This window comes from Triplophysa dalaica, chromosome 8 (genome assembly GCF_015846415.1).
Source record: "Triplophysa dalaica isolate WHDGS20190420 chromosome 8, ASM1584641v1, whole genome shotgun sequence".
In the NCBI taxonomy this organism is placed as follows: domain Eukaryota; kingdom Metazoa; phylum Chordata; class Actinopteri; order Cypriniformes; family Nemacheilidae; genus Triplophysa; species Triplophysa dalaica.
In genome coordinates, this window is record NC_079549.1 from 2,197,547 (window position 1) to 2,225,034 (window position 27,488).

At 38.9% G+C, this 27,488-nt stretch overlaps 1 protein-coding gene across 2 annotated transcripts; it reads right to left on the reverse strand.

Moving 5' to 3' along the window:
* On the reverse strand, positions 1–27,249 carry map3k20a (mitogen-activated protein kinase kinase kinase 20a). 2 transcript variants are annotated; one of them, XM_056754259.1, is made up of 20 exons: positions 27,005–27,236; positions 23,725–23,915; positions 22,312–22,399; positions 18,966–19,067; positions 18,409–18,474; positions 16,294–16,322; positions 16,067–16,204; positions 15,877–15,963; positions 15,720–15,794; positions 11,932–12,038; positions 10,435–10,570; positions 8,386–8,430; positions 8,235–8,262; positions 7,350–7,483; positions 6,073–6,135; positions 5,878–5,973; positions 2,535–2,651; positions 2,244–2,318; positions 1,161–1,311; positions 1–1,066 (listed from the first exon to the last, which is right to left on the reverse strand). In XM_056754259.1, exons 2-20 carry the CDS (start codon positions 23,881–23,883, stop codon positions 399–401), a joined length of 2,364 nt encoding a protein of 787 aa, XP_056610237.1. In that variant the 5' UTR covers positions 23,884–23,915; positions 27,005–27,236; the 3' UTR covers positions 1–398. The 2 variants fall into 2 exon arrangements, with proteins under 2 accessions (XP_056610237.1, XP_056610238.1); XM_056754260.1 differs by lacking the exons at positions 1–1,066; positions 1,161–1,311; positions 2,244–2,318; ... (1 more) ...; positions 5,878–5,973; positions 6,073–6,135 and having other exon boundaries at positions 7,366–7,483; positions 8,198–8,262; positions 27,005–27,249.
* Between the last annotated feature and the right edge of the window lie 239 nt (positions 27,250–27,488).

A 27,488-nucleotide genomic window follows, 5' to 3' on the forward strand; every position in this document is an offset into this window, starting at 1 on the left:
TGTTTTAGAGTAAACGTTTTATTTATGTATTATAGATAGATATGAAACATATTCAATATAACAATAAATATAAATTTTATAAAATAAATAATTTCACATAATAAAATATCTCTTTTAGCAGGGAGACATACAATGGAAAAGGTATTTCATCACTACTACCCTATTAAAAAAAGGAAATGCCAATGAAAATTCATGATTTATTAGTGAAAATAGAAATGACTAAAATGTAAGCCCTTGAAGTATATAACTACTGATATATCACGTCCATGTAGGTTATAATTATGGTAAAGTGACAGTAACTGACTGTTGAAACAACCAGAGTTAAGTGTCTGGATTACGACCAAACTTTTATCCCACAACCACAGATTAAAACTCCCGAAGACCCAAACTGACGACCCTCAACTTCGGCCCCGCCCGCCTCCCCTCCCTCCTCTCCGCGGGCGACCTCTGGTCGGCCTTACTTCTTGATGTTTATAGTCCAGTTTATTCGTTTTCTTTCTTTCTACTTTGATCCATTCCCCATCACCAGCCTCACCCTCCTCAGTCCCTTTCAGCTTCACCCTTTCAGTCACAAGTGGCATCCCCGGTATTGGGCGCTGGTTGTTTCGTGGTCGCCCGCCGTGTTGGAAGCCTCTGAATCCTTTCTGAGTCGCGTTATTAGCTCCCGCAGAAAACCTCCTGGCACCTCCTTCTCCTCCGGTGATCTTTAGCGTGTGGTCTTGGTATGTGTTCCTGGTGTAGCTGTTTTTGGCTCGAGCGCTGGCGGGCCGCTCTCGATCGGAGGCGCTCTCAGATGTTGTGCTGGATGGGCTGCTGCCCTTTGACCCCAGGTGGATGGTGGAGAGTTTGACTGAGAGGGTCGGAGAGGAACTCCGGGAGTCTGGCCATGGAGAGAGAGGGCTGCGGTTGGGCGATCTCCTCACGGCAGCGGCGTAAGACGATTGGTTCCCGAGCACAGATAGGAACTGAGGGAGGCTCATCTTTTCAGGGCGGCTCGACGGGCTCTGGACCGCCTGCTCTCTCATCTGCTTCAACCTCAGACTATTAATCCATCTGGAGTCAACACCTGATGGGAATAGTGGCAAACAGGTTGACGTTAGTAAGTCAAAAAAATATTCCTTTTAATACATCTCTCTGTAAATCAGTTTGTGAAGTATTACCTGAGTTGGACCTGCTTCGGTTGTGTGCTTCTTTGATGGTTGGTGCTGTATCGATGAACAGCTCTACAGGTTTGATGACGTCCCTCCCGCTGTCTGGACTCCACTGCAGTGTGTGAACATGTCTCGTGCACTTTGGAGATCTCACCTTACTCTGGAAGAAACAGATGAAGAGAACTCATTCATCTCTCATACTGATAACATATTAGCAGCACACACACACTCTAACACCTGTCACTCTTTAGGTGTTTATTAAACATACAATAATATATATTTTTTCCAATATGTGTCGAGTAATATTGACTCTTATTTAGCACATTTTACCATGCTTAGAGGTCCAGTGTGTCATTTTTTTGAGAATCTATTGACAGAAATGCAATATAACATACATAACTACAATTTTCATACTTTAATAGACATCAACTGTCTTCAGATGTGTATAAAGACCTAACATAATGAAGTGTTATGAGCCATTTAGAATGAGTCATTTCTATCTATATACACGGCGGGTCACCTAACATGGAATTCACCATGTTGTTTCTACAATAGCCCTTAAAGGACAAACTGCTCTAAAGAGTGTGTTTCATGAATACGTCATCTCCTTCAACAAAGAAAACAAAAAAGTGACGACATTTTACTGCACTGTCATCCGTCGTAGTGCTTTGAAAGGGAGGGACGAACGGTGGAGTGAGCCGTTGGTTGCAATTCACGACCTCACCGCTAGATGCCACTAAATTTCAAGTTCTTGTAAATTTCACCAGTTGGTCAACATTCCAACCAATGGGCTAGTTTCACAAGATGGCGCCGATAAGCTTTCGGGATGCCAGGATCAGCAGACTCATTTCCAGTCGTATAACACTATCGAGTTGTTTTCACATAACAAACTGTTAAGCTATGTAAAGAGGATCTGTCATATGTGAATTCCTTCTTTTTTAATTAGACATTCAGTGTTATACGACCGGAAATTACTCGGCTGCCCCTGGTGTCCCAAAAGCTCAACGGCGCCGTCTTGTGCAACTAGCGAATTACAATGTTTAAAACAAAGTCACCTTATGGAAATATTTTTGTTGGTCATCTATTACATACCTCATAGTTTACTATGCACTCAACGGTTTGTGTTCCAGATATTCCAACTATCCATTTATCCATCACGAACGGAGGCTGGAGAGTAAAACAGTAAAACTCATCGATCTGAGGCATACAAGCATCATAAAATGGTCTCCGTTCTCTTCACAGTTAGTAAATGGAGTACATATTACTGGTATAATGCCACATTCACGTCAGAAAGACACAACCTTAACTAATCTCCTGCATTCTTCAAACTTGAATGGAAACATAATGGATGCATCATTTCTTCTGATGAATTGCATCTCTCACCTTGGTCATTTTTAACACGTCTACATCTGATCTGTTGGCATTAAAGGTCACGTCTTTGATATAAGCTATCGCCACCTCATCTCCATCACGCTCCATGTACATTTTCCATTTACAGTCCTGCAGAGGTCAGAGAGACACAGTGAGATACACGTGAGATTACCAGACAGAAGGAGGTTAAAGTGAGCGTACACATGATACACGCTTTGATCAAACAGCTACATATAGACCCATATGGTTGTGCGAGTGTAAAATTACCCAACAGCACAACCTAGAGGACACCGATGGGTACTTATAACACGCTATTTGTATTCTATGGTCTTTTAACAAACAATTTTAGGATCTAACTATCATTCAATCAATCAAAACTTCAATACCCAGCAATCAAGATGCTAATGCGTTTTTAATGTTTTAAGTGTGTTGCTACTGTATGCTGTTGCTAGGGTGTTGCTAGGACATTTTGAGTAGCTGCTTAGAGGAACAACTCGAAAGTTTCTCAGTAGCGGAAGTTAAAAAGAGCTTCAGTCTTTAACACAACCGTACATATGATCATCAATAGTAACAATGTTACGCTATTAACAGCGTTGATCTTTGCTCTGTTCCATCGCTGTGAGACAGGTAGGTGTGTCATGTGAAAGCAAACATATCCTGGAGAAAGTGTGAGAATTAATCATTGAACGACACAGGGCGCATTCATTGACACGCACACACACACACGTGTTTCTGAGTCAAAAAACGAGGAGGGATCAGAGTGCAGAGATCCGAGCGTGTTTGTTTCTCAGGCATAACAAGAGCCACAGACCTTAACATCCGTTTGCATTAGCAATGGAGATGAGGCCTCTCGCCGAGAGGGCACGCCAGAACCGTGCATGCCGGGTAGAGCGGTAATGATCTGTCCAATCTGGCAGCCCGCCGCCGAGGTCAAAGGTAACCGTTTACAGCACGCGGCCGCACGCGGTTCATTCTGCGCACATTTTCAAGGCATCTCAGGAAAACACGAGGGCCGTTTGTGTGAGGTTCGAGTGATTTGAGATTCAGTGTGTGTGTTTGGACATCCACGAGTGTAACACGTTGGCCGTACGCTGCCCGAACGTTAGCCCTGCCCTAATAACGCCAGAGGAAAACAATGCGCGGTAATGACGGCCAGCTCGGTGAGCGTCTAATGACACCTCATGCATAATTCAACAACTCTCCGGCGACTAAGCCCTGATATCCTCATTAACCGAACACTCGGCGCTGTCAGATGGGCGAAGCACAATCGCAGGGCCTCATTTAGGCTTTGAGAAGTGCAGCTGGTACTGCGACACCGCCAGAACGAGAGCGCGAGCGGGGGAAAAGGCAGAAAAAGCCACGAGCAGAGCGGGTTTGTTTTATTTAGTGCAAAAAACCTTGCGGTTTGTAAAAACAAGGCTGACACGGAGGCTGACACCAGGCAGGGGAAAATAATTAGCTCTCATTTTCTCAGACTCCTGTTTCCTTCTCCCCGCTGAGCGTCTTCCCCACCAAACCACCACATGTCAGGAGAAATAGGAGGCAATTAGCGGCCCCGCTTCAGCCCCGCCGCACGCGTTGAAAGGGGACTATTTATGATGGGACAATGAACAGCTGAAAGATTAAATAACATTTGCCTTTTAAAAAGAAAATGACTTCTGGCGAAATTTGTGATTAAATTCAAACGGCAAGTGGAGACGCAGTCGCTCTCCTGTGTCAGGGGTCCGAACAAAGGCCCGCCGGCGAGTGGGGGTGGATGCAACGCGCCGCTCCAGATGAAATAAAAATATTTATCTTAGAGAAAAGGAACGAAAGCAAGAGGCTCCGAGAATGCTTTTAGCGTTCGAAGGGACTTTAACAGGCATCTTTACTTTAAATCGAGGAGCGCTGCAAGAGTGACATTAAAAAACATCAGTTATGACAAGACGTCACATCACCAACACAGAAAATGATGAGCAAAACACAAATGATAACACAGCGTTTAAAAAACACATCTAAGAGCTGTTTATTAAATCCCCTCAATGTTCAAATTCAATGGGTTATCATTTTAAAGGGATATTTTCCCCCAAAATGAACATTTTGTCATCGTTTATTCACATTCGTGTCATTTTAAACCTGTATGACTTTCTTTCATTTACATTTAGATTTATGCATTTGGCAGACGCTTCTACTTACACTGCTTTATCCTTTACATTTTACATAGGGATTTCCAATCACCTGGGATCGATCCCACAACCTTGCGTTGTTAACACAATGCTCTTACCACTGAGCTACAGGAAAGCTTTCCTCCACAGAAGAAAAAATATGAGATTTTTTCAAGAAAGTTCTAAGGTCAGCCAATGTGAACAACGTCGGTACCCATTCACTTCTTACGTACGGACACAAAACCCATTCCAGGCAGTAGGTACCACCATGGTTCAGATGCCAACATTATTCAAAATATCTTCTTGTGTTCTGCGGAAAAAGGTCATACAGGTTTGAAATGACAAGAGTGTGAGTAAATGATGACAGAATCTTCATTTTGGTGTGAACTATCGCTTTAAAGTCACCATGCAATCAAACAGGACAATTCAAAGTGTTTCTCCCCTCCAGGCCCAACTTACAACAAACCAATCAAAGACGAAAGGGCAAAATAAAGCCCTGCCCTCAATATATCTTTCAAATTTCAGAAGGCGTTTCACACGGATACACGTCACGATATGGAAAAGAAGTCAATCGCAACTTCAGTTTCATGGTGACTTTAAACCTTTAAACTAGTAACACTGTGTGTGTAATAAATTAACGTTTATAAATTATTATTCTTACTTGGTATGCGATAAAACAAGTAAGAAAAACAATAACCCACTGAGAAAACGCATATCAATCCTTCAGAAAACCCAAGCAACCACCCAGAAGAATGACATAAACACTCAAAACACCTTAGTAACCGCAACTATTGATTCAGTTATTGTGCTATTATGATTCACGTGGATTCATTTTTGTCTCAATCATTTTTCTTTCCAAATGAATCATAGGAATATGGAGTGTTGCGATATAACCCGATGATAATTGATATTGTGGTAATACTACACACATGATAATATCATGAATGGTTCCGTGTCATTATTTAGTTGACACTCGTACATCGGTAGACATTTTGCACTGTCATGTCACATGGTTACAAACTTTCTCTTTTTTATCTCCCTACACACGTGTTTTGAGTCTGATTTATTTGGCGAAAACCACCAAGTGAAAGATGAATTGGACTAATAGCTTCTCTATTTTCCCAATTTCATCGATATTGTGATAACGCCTTTATTGTATGACAGCCCTACTACGCATGCTGAAGAGTAAGAGAACCGGTGCTGTGATTTACTGTGTGTCCTGTGCCGGCTTTCCAGTGATATCCAAACACCAGCTCCAGGTTTACGGTTTTCTTGCTTTCCTCCTCTTCCACAAATGACGAACCGTCCTAAAAGAGTGGATAGAGGGATCATTCAGATGTAAAGTAGCATTCTGATCGAAACAGAACCGCACGCAGAACCATTGTGACAAGGGAAACAGACCAAACCTTGATCAATGGAGGAAAGTGGAACAGGCTCAAGTAGTCTTGGGTTAGTTTCTCAATTTCGGTCTGAAAAGAAAGATTTGACATGATGTTTAAAACATTACAAGATGGATTTACGCGGGGGTTATGCAGTGCCACTGACAATCAGCCAATGACCAGCTGTGTGCCAATGTAACGTACTGTAATTATTATCCGTTAATGGACCTTCAGCAGCAAAACAACAATTAATGCCATTGTGTATCACTTATGAACATATAATTCATGCTTTGGGATATGTCATATACATCCAGTGCGATTCATTCAACAAATCACGCTCTCTATGGACGCACGCTCTAATACCTTAGAGGTTCACGTGTGCCATGTCAGTTCCCATTGTTTCCTGGAGGAACGCTTTATTGCTCTGCGGTTGCTCTGTGAAAGTTCAGGACCGGGACTTAATGGAGTTCTTAATTATGTTTTCATTTAACCATCAACTTAATCTCTTAAAATTCGCTAGTTGAAACAAAAACAGACACAGATCAAATTGTTTCCATAGTAGTGGCATGTGAAGCTGGAGACGAGGCAGACGTTATATATTTTTCTCCTTGTCCTCTAGAATAAAATACGATAAGGAGGTTTTGTTTGCATTTTCAGGTTGTTCAGTTTTTAAGCACGAGTCAGATCTCTCAAGTTCTGGACTATGTTAGACATCTTAGTCCTCTGTCAGCCACCGTAGTGCTTGGAAAGGCAGGGGTTCATACACTGGACCTTTAAAACCAATTTGTAAAATTGTGATTATTTTTCCGTTCAAATTAGCTAAATATGATGGGATTCCAATTTGATATGCACAAATATCGGTTTTGGACTGCCAGTTTGAACGTCCAAGCTGCTCTAGAACAGTGGTTATCAACAGGGCGCCCCAGTTTTCTTCCAAGGGGGGCGCCTATTTTAAAATGATACAGAATGAGCACTATATATTTCTCACTATTTGTTACGTTTTTATAGTTAATAAAAAAAATTAAAAGCAAGCTCTTAAATACTGTTCTGCCAGATTTTGGCACGATTCGTGTGTCGTAGTGATTTGAAATATACGACAGCCGACACAGTATCTGCAAAGTTTCATGATGTCCAGACAGAAAGACCAGCATGTTTCATTGTTTTCCATTCTCCACGATGGGTTCAGTAACATCCGTTGTGTAAACCAATAACCTCTATACCTCAGACCTTTTTTGCGATGCTCTAGAATACAGACTCTTTTCTCTCCAATAGCATATGTGAGTGTGTCCTTGTGTCACGGTTACCTTGAGGTGTATGATATGTCCTTTGGACGTGACCCCCAGGTCTCTCATGTCATTCTCAGACAGCAGCAGCAGCCTCTGTCCTGTGATGTGGTTCTGCTTGAAGACATCGGCGTACTGCTGCATTTCTCCATCACCTGCACGACACAAGCACACACATCTGTTTGTCTTGAAGGGAACTTTCCTTTGACCTTTTGTTGTTTTTATACTGGGCTAATTCTATTCTTAGCTAACCATCCCTCTAATCTACTTCCCCATAAACTCTCCCTAACGACAACCTTGTTTCATGATTATTGACGCATTTTTTAATAACGGACCCTCTCCTGACCCAACAGATTCTGTATATGCAGGTATGTGAGTAATATGCCTCTACAGGGGTCTTTACAGATGTTTTCTTCCCAAAAAAATACTCACAAAACGACTAAATGTAAGGTTTCTGTGTTTGTGTGTGGTTGTTTTATGCTACAGTATGTCATGATGTCATGGAGCTGGATTCATGGATTATATTTTACTTCATGCTGATTTGCGAGGTTCCCCCTTTAGATTCATCAAATCAGTGGTTCTCAAACTGGGTGCCGTGGCCCCCTGGGGAGGCCCAAGGTGGATCCAGGGGGGCACAGATTTTGTGACATTTTAGGAAATATTCAAATTTATCATTGATTTTATTCAATCAAACATAAAAATTAAAGCCCTCCAAACAAAAGAATTGATGGTTAAGCATTAAATAACTGAATTTATTTTTGGTTTCTTTGAAATTCTAAGTTTAAGATTATAAGTCTTTAGTTGGGGAGGCCACAAGGGGGGCCTTACAACATAAACGTTTGAAAACCACTGCATTAAATACACTCAACTGCGGTGGATGACAGCTTCATGACAATGAAATCACACCTTCAAAGATCTGTTCCATCCAGAAATGCTGTGAATGCAAAATGTGAAAGTTAAAATACAAATCTAAAAATCAGCCAAAAATGTGCAGATTATATAATTGTCAGATATAATGCTGTTGGTTCCAGAAAACAGAAAGAAATGTTTTACACACCACATGTTCTTCTGTCCAGGAGTGGATTTCCAGGTTTGGAAGAAGCTGTCAGACACAGAAGATAGAGACATATACATTTGCAAATAGCAGCCACTGGCGTCATCTTTGATATTAAATTTACCTGCTGTACATATTCAAGTGCAGGTTAATTTAAAGGACTGAACTTGGGTAACTGAGTATAGACAGGCTTTCTGGTGCTCTTATAATATTGTGTGCAGAGGTTCTTTAATATAACTTTTTTACAAAGCAGAAAATATTATTTTGAACATCACTATTGTCCTCAAAGTAGATTGTAATCTAATAAAATGGTCTGAACTTTATCTAAGACCTATGGACATTTAGTCAATTAATATAATATATTATTATTAGGTTTATTTTTATATTCATTTAATGAAACTATAGTCATTTAATATAAAACCAGACATGCCTTTCCAGCTTATGTGAAAATGACCCTTAAAAAGAAGAGAAAAAGACATGAGAACAGTGTAACGTGCATTAGAAAATGTGCAGTTATAAGAAAAAGAGAAGTTATAAAGTACTTAAGATTGTAGTTGGATCATTATAATAAAAACTATGTTAATAGACTTCTCGGCTAACCCACAACTAGCCTATCCTAATGTCAACAGTCTCCCAGTTAGCATACCAATGATGTATAAATGCTTGTGAGAAACCATACAGTACACAGCAGCGAGGGACAATTTCTCCCCTGACACATTACAGCAGCAATCTGTAACTTTTGGGACAAAATTAACTTATTTCACAAGCCTGTGAGGACTCGTTCAACGATCATCAGCATCCTAATAATATAATTTCATTTTTATGTATGTATGTTCATAACACTTCACTTTTTCCACACAAAAATTAATACAGCTAATGCGAGATTGTTTCGCATACAAAATACAACATTTTTTTTTAATTCTAATCGTTTGGATCAGAACAGATTTTAAAAGACTATTCTAAAATCACAAACTGTGTAGAAGAGCTTAAGATGAAAATGATGTACATTTCCGTTCTACTGGAAGAAATATTGAAATACTTTATCTCGCTCTGTTTCTCGTTCTCTCTCTCTCTCCTTTGCCGGGCGTGAGCTCCTCACTGTTCACACAGCTCAAATTGGCCAATCTTAATGTCAGTGAAATGTCAGTTGTTGGTAAGTGCGCGCTGTCCTTGCCACGCTGACACACTGTTCTCTCTCGCTCTCCTCAGCATGTGGCCATACATCCACTTCATTTGCCATAAATAACATCCATAAGGACCTGGTGGGCGTCAGTCCCGCTCACCTAATAAATCCTTTATAGAGAATCAAGGAAAGTGACTGCTCTAACCTCGACAGCGAACAACACAAGACTCACGCAAACTCGACTGAAAAACACCATGTCTCTCTCACAAAGACCAACGGCACCTTCAACAAAATAAGATTTTTAAATAAGCTTGTGATGTAAACACTACATAAACTCCTGTACTTATTAAGTACACAACGCATGTTACTGGAGGATTCACACAGCAAAGAAAATCTTATTATAAGTTTTGGTTTGAAATAAAAAATCTGACAAAGGACCATTCTTTGCAAGTTCTGATGTAAGTGTGACACCTAACCACATTGTGGTCCTAATCACTATCAGAGCGGTCAAATCCAACCATGCCCGTCGTCATGGTGATCTGGCGCCCCTCTCTAAGTGAGCAGGACTTTTGTTTGGCCCTCATGAGGACCTGTACACCCAACTGGAGCAGATGAGAAAACATCCCAGCAGCAGTACCGGACCACACATCATCTGTCCATTTGAATCCTCATAAAACAAATCTGAGCTTCACGCTGGCGCCGGAGGAAGAAGGAACTGAGCGGAATGAGAGAATGATAAACCAGAGCCAAAGAAAACATCACCAAAAAAAGGAAAAACAGAAAGAACGGATAGAAAGGAGATTTTAAAGAATGATGACGCACAGGTGAGCTGCAGGTGAGCCTACCTTAATGCAAGAACCATTTCTAATTCAGACACTAAGTCACGTACACTACATTGTGAATACAGTCGTGGCTTGACAGAAACTCACTGGTGTTCTGGACTGTTCGATCAGTTTTCTCTCCCACATCTTCAGTCGTCTCTCTCTCGCCTTCAGCTCTTGTTCTTTGGTGCTCAGGTCTCTCTCCAAACGCTTCAGACGCTCCAGAGTCGCCTCAATCTCACACCTGCACACAACACATATTCAAAGAGAACGTTCATTGAACAAATACTTTTGCATTTCAATACCTACTTAATGGTTCAAAGTGTCATATTGACTGTGCGTTTGAACAATTTTTTTGAGTAAAGCTGATTTGTACCAGTTCGTGGTGTTTTATTATTTCAAGAGAGAGCGGTCAAACCTGATATTCTGTGATATCTGACTGAAAGGGATACTTCACCAAAAAATGAAAATTCTGTCTTCATTTCCTCACCTTCGAGCTGTTGCAAATCTGTATTAATGTCTTTGTTCTGAAGAACACAGGGAAAGATATTTGGAAGAATGCTTAAAACCAGACATATTTTGACCCCCATTGACTCCCATAGATAAAAAATTACTTTGTCGTTTTTTTGGTTCTGTTGAACACAAAAGAAGATATTATGAAGAAAGTAGGACAGCAAACAGTTCTGGGGAATTTTTTCCTACTACGGGTTCAGTGGGGGCAAAATCTGTCTGGTTATAAGCATTCTTCTAAATATCTTTCTCTGTGTTGATCAGAACAAAGACATTCATACAGATTTGGAACAACTCGGAAATGATGACCGAATCTTCAGTTTTGGGTGAAGTATCACTTGAACCAGCAGAGGGAGCTGAACATCCTCCTTCACCCAACTCACATTCATACATGTTTCTAAATGGATGTAAAATGGAACCCATGACCTCCATTTGAACCGCCCACTTAATCTGACACTCCTTCTCATTTAGCCCCGCCCCATTCCCCGGCTCTTTTTTTTTTTACCGTTGCCAAGTAATCTGTGAAATTGATTTCCCTGCTTGTCTCTATCTTAACAAACACTACAGAAACGTTACAATCACAGTTTTCACACAGTCTCCCTCATTTGAGTTTTCGTTCTGTCTCTTTGTATTTCGGGACGGGTGGGAAAGCAGGCGTCTGTTCCTGTTTCCTGGCCCACCTCCAGACGGGTCTAATATAGCATCAAACACACAGAACTTTCTGGACCACCCGCACACAATGTGTGTGAAGGGAGACATTCTCAATACTGCACCACTGAATGTGGATTTGAGAGCTCGGGAAACAAATGATGTCTTATCAACACCTTTGTTTTATTTTATTTATCTTGTCAGCAAAAAATTGTGATTTCCACTTGATTTTAAGAAGTCAATTGAAGAAGCGTACGTGTGTATTTTCTATTCCTTAGCCCACGAACATTTCCACATTTATATGTCAAGACATTATTTCCTGTTTATTGAATCCCTGTCTATGTGTAGATTAACTGATGGTTAACTGTTGTTATAGGGTTACTCAAGGACAAACAAACAAAACACACACAACCGTAAATCACATGAATGTTTATTGTGTAACTGTACCTCCACTCTGCTTTATTGTGCAGGAAAGTGTTGCACTCCTCAGGTAAGTGTGTGTCGTTCCACATGGTCTCCAGTGTGTACAGGATGTGTTTGAACAGCGGTCTGTCCTTCAACACATGTTCACAATCAACATCAGAAACTTGTGCATTGTTTTACATGTACAGTCTTAAGTACAGTGTTTTAAGGGAAACTCCACCCAAAAGTGAAAAATATGACATCATTTACTCCCCTCGCTCCCAAGTAGTTCCAAACCTGTATACATGTCTTTGTTTGGTTGAACACAAAGAAAGATATTTAGAAGAATGTTGGCAACTGACATTTCTGGGACATCTTTGACTACTAAGCTGTCAAACGATTAATCGTGATTAATCGCATCTAGAATAAAGGTTTCTGTTGACATAATATGCCTGTGTGTACATTCACATACATGTAGATATATTCAGAACATATTTACATGTATTTATTTACATTTACCAATAATTTAATATATACAATTTATATTTTTCTTAAATGTATGCATGTGTGTATATGTGTTTATAAATATAAAATTAAAATGCACATTTCACAGACATATATTATGTAAACACATTATGTAATCTGGATGCGATTAATCGCGATTAATTGTTTCACAGCCCTACTGACTACCATAGTAGGAAAAATGTAAATGTTGGTCAAGGTGCCCCAGCACCGTTTAGTATCCTTAATTCCTCAAAATGTCTTCTTTTGTGTTCAATGATACAATATTTTTTCTATTATGGTAGTCAATGGAACCCCAATTTTCACATGTTTGATAAAACTTGAGGATGAGTCATTTATGACAGAAATTTCCTTTTTGGGTGGAGTATCCCTTTAAATAATACTATTAGAGAACTGCTTTACATTTTTAATAATTGTTTATGTTTTTTAGTTACGACACACTCCTGTGTCAAAATAAATGTAGTATTTTACTTCCTTGATAATGAAATTAAATGTGTGTATAGGTTTATTGAATAAAATGCCTTTTGAAAAAAAAATCTAGTATACAACAAGTAACAAACATAGAAACGTGTATAGATGCCAAATTAGACTACTCCAGACAGATCGTGATGTTAAGCATATTTTAAGGTCTTTGGTTCTCGTTTGTACAGTGTCTCTGAATTGTTAAAAATGGCCACTCAAAATGCTTGCTACGAATGCGAAAAACGCAGAAAATCGAACCCAGTCCGAATTTTTTATGAGAGACGAAAATATCGGTGGCAGGTGTAAATGTGATTGACACAATCAACGGGTTTTCAAAGACGTAATGAAATTGTGCAGCCTGTGGTTGTAAAATTCTCTGTGGTGTTAATTCCTATATTAACGGGAAAACTTCATTGATCTCTTATGTCTAACATCTAGCAATAATAAGAAATTGTACGGTTATAGCGCCACGTGTTGGTCAAGAGCAGAACGGCAAATTTTGCCACAACAGCACTCAAGATGGCAATTCTGATAGCATCTTTATAATGTTTGGGTCTACACAACAGCATGAATCATTTGGTATTCACATTCTGTATGTGTATGGATGCAGATGCGCAGGCTTACTCAAGTTTTGACAGCGGAGTTGCCAGATCTGTCGCAAAACCAGCTCAATGGCCAATCATAACCACAGCAAAACTATCTCAATGACAAACTGGCAACACTGGTTCATGGCCCAACGTTTTACGTTTAAAACATGTATACATGTCTATATATCTATGGTAACCAGTGTTGGGTGAAACTAGCTACTAAGTAATAAGTTTCTGTAATTGAATTACTTTTCCCTCGAAAAAGTAAAGTAAAATACTTCTGATGTACTTAAAGTAAATACTGTGTGTAATACATGTGTGTGCAATAGTAATAATTAAAATCTGTGCTTAAATGTATAATCATCATATTTGTGATACTTTGCTCAGTTTATTATACTAGTTTATGTGGTTTACTTATGTATTTGAATGAATTAAAGAGTTCATGTCTATCCTTGAATCACTTAACTAATCAAGGTTAATAAAGGATATAGAAAGTAATTAGTAAGTTATAAAGTAATTAAATAGTTTTTGGAGAGAGTCATTTGTACAATAATCTAATTAAACTGTTGAATATGTAATGAGTAGATAGTAATTAATGACTTTTTCAGAGTAACTTGCCCGACACTGATGGTAACAAATGCAGAGGGTTAGGATTGGCTGGTCAGGATTGGCTGGTTAGTCCTCTCTAATAAATGCTATGTGAGTAACAGATGGATGTCAATGCCATTTATACTTTTATGAAGCGCACTGGAATGAGAGGGAACCTTTTGAATAGACCTGCCACTTGATGGAATGAAACTCAAGCCCTGACATTAAACAGACAAAATGAACTTTGATTGGGAGAATTAGAAATGTCAAACGGGAGGAGAGACATTAATAAAACACTTATTACAGCCCTGACCCGGCCATCATAAATGTCTTATCTTTTATTCTTGCATTAGCAGCATTCGCATGATCTCATAGTATAATAACATGACTGATGTCGTAAAAGTGTTGATCATCTATCATCAGTTATTAAGAATGACGTTCTTCACTCTTGTGTAAGCATGTGTATGGGAAAGCAGTGTGATGGAGAAGGGTTTGTGTGCTTGAACATGTATTGTTTTATCATCCTGGTGTAAACACAAACAGGCCTTTGGTCTACAAGGGCCCATTTCAATAAGGAAGTTCAACCAACACCGAGTATAAATCTGAACTCTGAGTTGATTTACTCAGAAAATCGCTACTCCGAGTTTTCAGTTTCAGACCAGCTGATTTGAGTAAGTTCACCCTATAGGTTACGCGCGTGCACCATGGCTATAAAAAAACATCATCAATTGAGTGAAGATAGCACGATTCACCATGGGAACGGCACGTGACAAAAGCGCTCTGTTTATTTCTCGCCAATCGAATTGGATGTACTGTTACAAGCGTATGGTGAATATTTATAAAAAAGAGCAACACAGCCGCAGCAGCAAAAGAAAGAGAGTTGGCGTGGGAGAAACTTGCTTCACGTGTTAATGCGCAAGTTTATATGTCAATCACTTTAATCACATCCAATTTATTTTGTTGAAACTGTGAAAATGGAAATTATTGTCTCTCTCGCTCTCATGTATGTGCAATCCTTCTGCAATAAAAAGATCTAGGCAGCAGCTGAAACTGAAATACAATAACATCATTCATTCAGCAAAGTTTAAAGAAATAAAATGCTCTTGCTAGTAGGATGCCTGATTGGGAAATGTTAAATATACTACTTAAACTGGCCTTAAAAGTTAAGATAAAACGTCCAAACCGTGCCTCATAATTCTCTCCCGACATAAATGTAACTCTCTGCGAATTAATGCAGCTTCCTCATCTACGGGTTCCTGAATGAACGGACATTCCATTTTAAGGTCTGTGTGACTAAATTAAGCGCGATTAGGACACAAATCAATAATCAAATGGCGTATGCAATTTCAACACCACTCGCTCTTCGAAAAGGGGGCGGAGATTGTAACAAACCCTGGGTTTGCGTAATAAAACCTGCTCCCGACCAGGTTAGGTTCACGGAGTATGTTACTCTGGTTACTCACTCGGAGTATAAGATACCTTTTCGCGGGTCGCGGGTTTGACATACTTCGCGTTCTGAAACCAAAAACCCTGAGTATTGCGTTTTCTAGGGTTGACTTACTCTGAGTTTGCACTTACCCTGCTTTCTGTAACGGGCCCCTGTATTCGCATTAAAAAACAAACAACATTGTGAAGAACGTTCCCTTAAAACAGATAAATAAACATGTTTCTTACTTTTGGTTCAGTCGCCCAGCAGCTTCTCATCAGACAGGCAAAACTGGCTGGACAGCTACTGGGAATCGTCAACCTCTGCAAAACAAACACGTCTAACATCACACAAACAAAACTCCTGATGTACCAAATGAGTGTCATGGCCAATGAGAAGCTTCACCTCGTTCTTCTCAACCACCAGCCACGCCACCTGCAGCCCCTCCAGACCTTTGAAGGGGATTTCACGTGTCAGCATCTCCCACAGGACCTGAAAGAACACCACTTCAAACTGAACATCATCCAGAACTGGACATCTCTGACAAAAATGTGCAAAAGCCACAGGCCTTGACATGACAAAGATCATCGCTCACCACTCCATACGAGTATGTGTCACAGGTCTCAGAAACAGGAAGGCTCTGGATGACTTCAGGTGCCATCCAAGGAAACGTCCCCACCAGAGACATGTGGGTGGTGTGGGAATGAAATCTAGACGCCCCAAAATCACAGATCTGATGGACAACAACATAATCAGACGATGGGAAGATTTTACAAAAATGTATTCGAACAAATTCAAGGGAAAACATGGACGGACGTGTACCTTAGGTATGTTATCTACCGTCAGGACAACTGTGAAAAAACACAATGCGTTTAGCTGATAGATTTGGAAAGTATTAATGCTGGTTCACCTGTAACGAGGGCTGAGAGAAGAGTTTAAATAAACACTACAGTTTATCTCTTACACGATCTACTGTTAAAGTCTCTTAAACGTGGCAACAGTCTTTCCTCCTCACATGTGCCAAAAGAATCATCACTGGAACCATAGACACGCATAGATGCCAAATGTGGGTGTTTTGGAACATATTATATTACAGATGTCTCCACAATTATGAACCATGAATAATAAGCCAAATCCACGTTTGACACAAATGAGTTTTCACAATTCAATATGACAATGAACAGCTTTCCAAATATTACAATTATGAGTAGCGGATGACACGATGTTTTGTACTCCACAGTTTAGGGGTGTCCAGATTAGTTTAAGGATTTATATAGTCGAATCACAATTGTCACGTCTTGGCTATAGTCGACTGAAAGAACATCTGTTTAGAACAGAATAAACAGCTTTAATACATAAAAAACCAGATTCAAGTGACAATGTGCAAAACAAATGTGTTGAGGCAAAATGTCTGAAATGTAGGGGAACATATTCAAAACAGAAGCCACAAATAGTCAAATTAATGGACATTTTCCTTAAACATCACATAACAAATCCATAAAATGCTAGACCAGATCTCGCCTCAAAAATATTTTTAAAACTACTTGATAATAATTCAGTATTTTTTACGCAGAAAGAAGTGATCCAGCCTAGGTCATAGCCAGATAGGGATGGGAATTGATAAGAATTAAACGATTCCGATTCCATTATCGATATTGCTTATCGGTCCGATTCCTTATCGATTCTCTTATCGATTCTCATTGGGTGAGGGAATAAGTACAAATTTGTTTGTTTGTATTAACTCGCTTTAATATCTGATAAGAACACAGCACATAATCAGAGTATACACAAATTATGTGTAGCAACCTCAGAACAAACCTAAAAGTAGGCTACAAAGTAAAGTCCAGGGACCTATAGAATTTTTCACATTCATCATTGGTCCAGACAAAAAAATAAAATAAAACTGCCATTTAAGTGCCCTAAAAACACAGACTAAACAGTCAAGGAAGAGTTTGTGCCTTTGGGAATATTCTACCGGAAACAACATTCAACTCAACTGACATACAAAATAAAAAGAAGTCTTCTGTAAAGACCACAACTATCAACTTAGGCAAATTAAAAAAATTGTGCAGAAAAATGGTCATGTTTGCCCTCTCAGGAAGGATACGAGATGAAATAGCGCTCTCATTAACTAAACAGAGAAGTAACCTTCGGCATTAATAGCAGATGACGTCTCGTTAGCTCCGCTGCTGCTTGACTCACTTGTTGTTGTTGTGTCGTTAAGTAGTCGTGTATCAGACACGCGACAGTCCTGCAAATGAATTGCGTGCTGTGTGGCCAAATGTTTCTGCATATTGGAGGTAGTTCCCCCCTTTGTCGAAATTAAACTTTTACAGTTGTTGCAAATGACCGCATTGGCGTCTTTTCTAGTGAAATATAACCACGCTTCTGCCTCGATTACATGTGTGCTGCTTAACCAAAACAACGCAGCGCGTGCGTGACGTCATGATGATGACACGTTTGCAACGAGCGGAACCAATAAGCGGAATCGTTAAGCAGGTACGCTAACGGTTCCAAGGAATCGATTCACTGGGCACCGGTTCTAAAGAAGAACCGGTTCTCGGTTCCCATCCCTATAGCCAGACCTCGCTCACATGTGCCGGGGGATTCTGTACCCATCGCTAAAAATGTCCCGTTTCTATACATCATAAATAATATTCTTGCCAGCGCGGCTCGTGCCCGTCTGCTACGCCACTGCCCATGTAACCAAAATGACATGATCCCCATTGCATAACACCTCTGTGAAGATTCGACTGTGAGATTGGTATTCGAATCAGGCTCCTCCTATAGAAGCATCGAATCTTCGACTATTCGGGGTCACCCCTAACACAGATAGTAACCCATCATAAGCGGTAGAGAAATCATGAAATTCCCTGAAATTTTTAACCCCAACTAAAACCTGAACAACACACTAAACTTATGGATTGGGTAACAAACCATTCCTGGACTTGAGGTCTCTGTGAATGACTTTGACCGGAGCTTCATCGTGCAGATAATGCATTCCTGTGAAAAGATAAAAGCATGCAGATACGCAGCTGTGATGAATCAAAACAAAATGCTCGTTGAATGGTGTTTGAAGGAATATTCTGGGTAAAACATCATTTTAGCCTCACTGACACCATGTGTTGTGTATAAACAAACTGGAAGCGTGTTTACAATCATGCCTTTACAGTCTAGCAGAAATATATTAACACAGAATTCTTCAGTAACCATTCTGAATATCTGAGTTGAAAGTTGACTAGAGCACACTTTTTAAGTGAATGAACTTTATGGGCTGCTGATGACATTCCTGTGGATGGAGTTTGCGCCCTGTAAACTTTATGATGTGTCAAATCCCTGTCATATACACTTCTGCTTTTCTCACAGGTTTCCCACACAGGGCTAGCTAGTCATGTCTCCCAGGAAATGTTTCTCCGTGTTGTGTTTTATTTGAAGATTTCTTTTCTTTTTCAGATATTCATACAGCTATGTGTATGTGTGTGAGTGTGTTTAACCTTTAGCGATGTCCATGGCCCAGGTCATAATCTGTTTCATGCTGATGTGTTCACTCTCAGAGCTAGACAGGTAGTCGAACAAACATCCGCCACTGGCATACTCTACAATAAAACACATTACACATTCAAACAAAATAAAGATTGTTGAATGTTGTTTTGAGCAGGAGTTACAGGGCCCTATTATCACGATCTAAGCACAATTGCACTCAGGGTGTGTCCGAATCCACTTTTGCTAGTTTAACGACGGGAAGAGGGTCGGCGCGGCAGGGCGCATGGTCTAAATGGGTTGTCCCGATTCTCGCAATGAGTCACGGGAGCAATAAACCAATCAGAGTGTCATCTCTCATTCCCTTTAAAAGCCCGTTGTGCTCGGCCCATGGTGCATTCGCTATTTTTACGGCAGAATTTGCAAGAGTAAAGACTGGACGCTTCTCCAGAGAGGAAACGCATGCTTTAACCTCACGCACAAGAAGGTCATTTACATGACCAGCCGGATTTTTATCTTCATATACACAATAATAATCTTTTACATATTAATCCATTTCTTTTTTATATTTGGCATGTTTGTGTGCTGCTGCGGTTCCCTCTGTTTAAATAAGTATAAAGTGATATATTTTTTAAAGGGAAAGTAAAAATGTGTCGTCATTACTCACCCTATTGTTATTTCAAACCTGTATGACTTTCTTTCTACTGCAGAACAAAAAAGAGGATCATTTGAAGAATGTTGAGAACCAAACAACAGCAGTCCCAATGGACCTTTATTATATTTGTGTCGGTACAATAGAAGTCAATGGGTACTGCAGTTGTTCAGTTACCAACCATCTTCAAAATATGAATGAATGAAGAATGAGGCATTTATATATAGCGCTTTATTGTGTATTGCTGTACACCTAAAGTGCTTTACAATTATATGAGGTCTCTATTCTTATATTCTGCAGAAATAAGGTTTGAAATGACAAGAGGGTGAGTAAGGGGACATTCACACAGAACAAGTTTTTCCATTCCAATGCACAACTTTTTCATTGTATTTCTATGTAAACACGCGTTTGACAGACGTGCATAAACCGCTACGCTAGTGTCTCGGGTCTTTTGCAGCGCCGCGCACATTAGAATCGCGTTTTTTGACGAATTTCAGCTTTTACATGCAGTCCTGCTCAACGATATCAGTTCCAAAGTAGTGGACCTATCAGAAGAATTTGGAGGCGGGGCAAGCGTTGCGAGCTTCTGTTTACAGTAGCAAGTTGGCGTGACATGCCAACATGGCGTAGGCGCCTCGAGAGTCGAGACCCTTTCCTGAGCGCTGCGACGCCTTTTTAGAGAATACGTGTTCTGTGCGAATGGCCATTAAATGATGACAAAATGTTTATTTTAGGATAAACTATTACTTTTAATGTACAGTTTTGAGCGTATGTTACAGTAGGTTAACATACTGGGACAAATTCAGTTGCTGGGATTTTGTTTGCATTATTTAAAATAGAAGCCCATGTAATTTTCACCAACCACAAACAAATCAGTTTAACCTCCACTATATGGGTTTGAAGGGCATTGTGTTCGATTCAAATAGACACACCTTAAAATAGACAAAATTCTACTAAAAACATGTTTGTGCGTTACTGATATGGTAAACTGTCACTCTGTTGAACACTGGGTTTATTACAATATCCTTCCCAGACTCATGTGACTTTATATATGTGGGTCAATGACGTGACATGTATTTTTTGTGTCCAAATTCATTATTTTCCTAAAAAGAATTTGAATAAATACATGTCATATATCAAATGGATCTACAATATGTCCTTTATAAGAAACCCATTTCATTTTATTGAAATTCAATAGATTTTTTGAGTTTTGGTGTTTGAAAGACCAAAAATGTCAGGTGGTGCGACCGTCCGAACATACAAACAGAGAACAAAACTGAGAAATAAATCTTAATTTTCTCAATAAAATTCTTAATAAAATATTTTGGCATGATTTTATGTTACATTTCTTATATATGAGGGGAAAAATACTCAGTGCTAAATACATTAAATGTATATTATTTTAAATTAATATATGGTCGAACCACCTGACATTTCCTTATTTGTCATTGACCCATGTGCTAATATATCCATACAGTCAACAACACACATGCGATGTATGCATTATTTGACATGTGAACATTTACATTTTTCCTTAACTTATTTGCGTGTCATACTGTAGTACCTATTTAAAGCATGTTGGAAACACACAGCAGGTAAAGCAACACATTTTTGTTTCATACACGTGCCATTAAACGCATGAACTTTGACACTGGAGTCTGTCTTCATTTCAGGACACGCCTTTTAAGAGTGATTTTATCTATAGATGTGTCTTCACAGCGAACTGTAGAAAAGTGTGTTAATAATCATAAATACTACTGTGTGTTTCACATGAGCACACATCATATGATGCTCAGGTTATCAGATGGGGTTACAAGGTTCAATTACACACGCAGGGGAAATTAAAATCTTCAAAGACAAAACTCATCTCGTCCTTTAAACATCTGTCACCTTTACCTGCGCTTTATTACATTTACTTTTCATCAATATCACATTTTACAATCACTGTTGCGTACTGAGTCAAATTCACAGCAGATCCAGCGCTTATATAAACAATAGACAAACCAAAGTGCGCAGATTTCTCATGAACGTGTGTGAAAATTCAACATTACAACAGCCTACTGGACATAATGTAACATCACACAATCTCGCTGTGATACGGGATAAATCAATCACAAGTTCTGAAAAGCCACAACATTTGACCTTTTGGATGGATTAACACTTTTATACGCTTGTTTGTTGTTACATGACTATAATGGAAAAAATTATATAACAAAAACATTGACAAAAAAAGCATTTGAATTAATTTAAAACTTAAATACACATAACTGTAAAATGGATTAAAAAACCTTTGAAATTAAAAATAAAGATGTCACAATATTATACACTAAAATATAATTGTTATCCATGAATTCTCCATGTAAATTGCAAGAGACCTATCTACAATTTTTGGTTATAATAGACCACTTCGGAAGATATAAACAACACTGGTCCAGAAAAAACTTCCTGTTTTAGTTTATTTAAATTGCACAAAGGTGTTAAAAAGTTTTAAAAAATAACCGGAGGTGCTGCTGTCTTGGTGTGTTTACATCTTGCAAAGTGGTCCATGTGTGAATAAAGAGTATTTTGTTGTTTTAGTTCGTTATTTGACTAATAACAAACCAAAAGTAAAAATTCTGGTAAACTCAGATCAATGGTGACCATTAATAAATGTAAGTTTATTGATTAAAACATGTTTTAAAGTGCAGAGACTCATGCTGGACACTGACCTGTAACTATCCCATAGTTCGGTGCTTCCAGAACTGCTCCATAAAACTGGATAATGTTTCTATGACTGAGAACACTCAAAATGTCTGCCTGGAAACACACACAAAGACAACAGATAAAAACATTTGGAAAAAACCCTGTTAAAGGAGTAGCTGTGTATTTATTTGTGTTTAAAAAGTATAATCTTTTTTTTGGAAAATGACTAATCGTTTCGCTTGACAACAACATAATTCATCCGCTGTTGTAGTGTAGAGCCGCAATGAACCTGAAATTGGGACCGTAGCCTGTTAACTGTCACCCGTTCCGTATACGGGACAACTAAGTTTGCGTCAATATTGTGCATGTAATTTCTAATCGAATCATGACAAACTATATATCATTGGAAAGGTCTAAGACTCTAGAATACAGATTTATTTGGTGTTTTTTAAAATAATTTATGTAGGGAGAGTAATTGATTAGATGTGCTTAGATTTTATGTTACACATGAAAACATGTGTTTTCATGTGTAGGCTCAAAAAGGGCTCCGACAGTTAACCAACAGCCCCCCGTTGACATCCATTATATAGAGAGGAACCCTGCTTACCTCATAAGCCTCAATTTGATTTTGACAGAAGAAATAAACACACGGACGGCTTGTATGACACGTGGGTGAGTGAATTATAATAAAATGTTACATTGTATTATATATAAACTACTCCTTTAAATGAAGGTAAAAGAAAGTGGAGCTTAAATGCATCAATGTCAAGTTTCGTGGTATATGTACATGTGTGCATTCCTGACGGCATGGACGCCACAAGTTTATACAAATCTTCATCTCTAAACATTTCCCACAAATCCAACTTCATGGCTCAAATCAGAAATCATTCATAGAGGCTAAGAAGACAGATTTTACATGTTCTTGCTCCAAAATTGATTTTTGTGTGTTTTCAACCAAAACATTACGTATTTCAGGTGTAAATGAAAAGAAATCACAAACTTTTAATTTGCTCTCAAACTTTTGCATTAGACTTTATGTGATTAAACAAATTTTCAGAAGTTCATCGTTCTATCGAACGGTAGCGTTTTAAAGGACTTTTACCCAAACAGCATGTAAACCCAAAGCAAACGGTACCCACGTAGATGCTACCAAAGTCATTACGCACTAGAATCACTATGTGAAGAACAATGACAACAATGAATCTAGTGCTTTAATGTAAATACACTTCACCCCAAAGACAAACACTGCACTCAACTGAAACTAATATGACTTAATTATGAGACAATTTTCTCTTAAAGACACAGTCTATGAATTTCTGTTCACAAAAGACACAGTGATAGTGAGCCGGGGGGTGTAATCACGGCGGTCCGACACACAGAGAAGCAATTAAAATGATTATCACACTGACAATTAAAGCCCGTGTATGACTCCCACTCACCTCTTTCTCAATCTTCAGAAGCTTTTTCACCGCCACCTCTTTGTCCTGCGAGAGCCAGCAGGCGCGATACACGCTCCCGAAACTCCCTCCGCCGCAGTTCTCGTAGAAGAGGATGTCATCGAATTTGATTTGCACAAAGGAGGCACCCAGAGATGCCATGGCATAATGGCCCTTTGAAACACTCTTCTCTCCTGGAGAAAGACGAGACAAGCAGAGAAACGAGATATGAGGTCCCGATGAGCTCATGAGATGAGTTTGAGACACACACACACACACACACACACACAGGGGTACTTTAGTGAGGACAGCTCATACGCTTTTATTGTTTATTGTATCAGGCAAATGACATCTGTCCATGCATAACCCTCCCACAAAACACTTTTGGGAGTTTATTCAGTCAAGCTTGTTCAAAATAATTCTAAAGGCTGACTTTTACTCAGATTTTCAGGCTGGAGACTTGCGGCAGAAAGTCTTTGCCGGTCTGCAGATTTGATCAGTTTTTGTATTTCTATCTGAAACTTTCAAGTCTGCAAGTGTATGATGTCTATTTAACAAAAAAATCTGTAAATCTAAATTAGTAATAAATAAAGCTGATTTTGGCCAGCTTTGATCATACTGAATTAAAAGCACTAGAGTCCATGTGACGGTATATATCGAACAGATGTATTTCTGTTGAATGTTCTTGTGTTGCAGGAAATGACTTAAACCTCTCAACAGACCACATGAAACCTCACCCACTTCACCTGATAAGATGATACGCTGATATATGGGTCATATCTGCAGATGCCAGAATCTATTCAGTCTATATGCACATATGCTAATGCGGCCATCTAAAGAATGTATTTGTTTGTGTTTGTTAAGGCCCGCCTACTACCACATCTACAACAACCCCTTAGTGTTAAACTTGATCAACTTTTAGCAAAAAAGATGACTACAGTAGAGCTGAATCCCATACACTTACATCGACTCAAGAACCCATATCAAGAACCACAATAACAGTCTTAAGGACCCTACTGGAGAAGTGCCCTAGCAACCATCCTGAACATCCTAGCAACCACACTTCAGTGCCCTAGCAACAACTGTACAACAACATCCTAGCAACACCTTAGCATTGTGCTTTCACAGACAAGTTTTCAGTTTTTTGTGTATTTACATTTGAAATTTTATTAGATACTTTCTTTCATTTTATCGTTCACTGCATGTACTGGAAACTCATGACTCTGGAGTTCCCAGCACTGTGGCTTACCAGTTGAGCTCCAGTTTAGAGAAAATAACAGTTTGCATTGCTTGTTATGCTCTTTTTTTCTGTTTATCATATTAATGTTTATCACATAAGTGGTTTCAGCATCAGTGGTTGCAGAAAGCAGCGGTTTCTGGTAGACCTCCACAAAGAATGAGTTTGTATGTCATTTAAAACAATTAATGTACAATAAAATTTTACTGTTTTATGAATATAAATTATATCTAAAATAAATTGTTATATTATAACCAAACAGACCAGAAGTTAACTTATTGATACCGTCTATAATCATGCCATCTGCTTGGTTCATATCAGCTATTGAAAATAAACCTGTCACTTATTACCGTTTTCTATATTTATGAGAGCTCTCTCCATCCATCTATTCTTTTGCTGCCCTAAGGGCTCTCTCTGTTATAATATCCAATCTAATATATTTTTAATAAATTAGTTGATTCGCTTTATTGGAGTTTTTTACTTTTTTTATTTGACTTTCATTAATTAAATATCTTCATAAACATAAAATACCACCAACATCTTGGAAAACGAGGGGGTGAGTAAATGAACAGCTATTTCATTCAGCGTATTGGGGAATATACAATTCTATTAAAAAGACAACATCCCTTAATATAAAAAACAAATATGCAATATTTGTGTGCATGCTTTAATATATGACCTGTAAGTAACGGCAACAAAACCAGTATAAAAGGAACAAAATGCAATAAATAACGGAAATACAAAATCACAAGTAATTATGATATAAAAAACTGGCCCGCATCCTATTTATACTTTTGGAATCTGGCCCTCAAAGAAAAGTAGTTGAAGATCCTGGTATATAACATGTCATCATCCATGTTTGGCGATTAATATTCATGAGGCTCAGAACTTACACCGAATGACATCGTTTTGTGAGCTGAGCTGTCAGCCCCTACGTTGCAAAAAATGGAAACCTTTTCTGACGTTCCTCGTCGTGTTTCGCCGTTCCTCACACAAATGCAGTGAACAAACACAGCTGAGCGTCATTGATGGGCGTGCTCTTTTTCTCACTGTAGCTGGTTGACGCATGCGCGTAGCTTTTCCGGGAGAATTGCCCAATAAGGGAAACGTTGTTACGTAACGAAATTTCATGTCCGGAAAAACTTTCTGAAACCTCAACCATCCTTGGGGGAGTCCATCGAGCACAGAAATACTACATCATGGGCCCAGCTCGTTTTTGACAAGCTGGCCATGTTAAGCATGAGAAACCAGCACGTTTAACAGTGTAAAGAAGTGCCCCCCCTTTAAAGAATGTTGATAATTAAACAACACTAGATCCTATTGACTTCAATTATTATTAACTCAAAACCACTGACACATTTCATCTTTTGTGTTTCACAGAAGACAGAGTCAGATACCGGTTAAGGTAAATAAATGACAGGATTTTTATTTTTGCATGGCCGAATCCTGGGGGCGGGGGATCACTGTATTATCTGATATATATGCATTTATATTTCTTTTCAGCCAATAGGATCACACAGTGTTACTCCACTCCATTCATATCAAGGCATTACTACAGTAAGCACCGGAACAAAAAATTAATTTTACATTTTCCAGATGAAAGTAAAAACCATTTGTTAATGCAGATCTGCCATTCACAACGTGCACTTTTCAGCCCTATGATGAAAATTAATCCATTACAGTAATATCTGAAAGAAATCTCACACTGCTTCATATCCCATTCCTGGAAACATAATAATGCATTCAACATGATACAGTAACTATTATGTAACACGTGATCTGGCCTGACCTCAGCAAAGATGCGCCTTGCATTGATTGACATCTTAAAAATCTGATGTTTTAGAAGTTCTCACTTGCAATCATGGATTAAATGTTAACAGATATTCACCCTGTTTAAAGTCATTGTGCATGAAAGATTTGTGTGTAATAAGATTCCAAAGTATTTCATCCTGCGTGTGATCCCTGAACAGGTCCAGACGGATCCCAACATCAGATTCGACACTGATCTGTCATGTATTAATATAATGTTATTACAGTGTAACATACCCGCTGTCCTCCGCTCTTCTGTCAGTTTCGTCGTCAGGAATATAAAGAGTTTATAGAAGATCTTGCAGTGATCGTGTGACCAAACGTCAGATTCAGACAGCGCGGAATTCACGTGTTACACAACAACAACTTCCTGATTACAGCTGTCGAAAAGCGAGAGAGAGAGAGAGAGAGAGAGAGAGAAAGAGCGCGTCCAGCTGCAGAAACCCAGACAAACAGCGACTCCTGGCGGACACAGGCTGAACTGCATCACTGGTCTCGATGTTTGTTAATTTCGGAAGCGTCTTAATTTTGTAAAAATGCTAAAAAGTATAGTAAATAACGCATTTTATTGGTCAAATTCAGTAAGTTGTTTGTTAGGGTTGGAGTGTTGTTAGTATAGTACTCATAAAAACAATGGAATATCCCTAGTTAGATATTGAAAAGGTGTTTGAAGTCAAATTAATACAATCATAAAGTTACTGTAATAATTACAATATACATT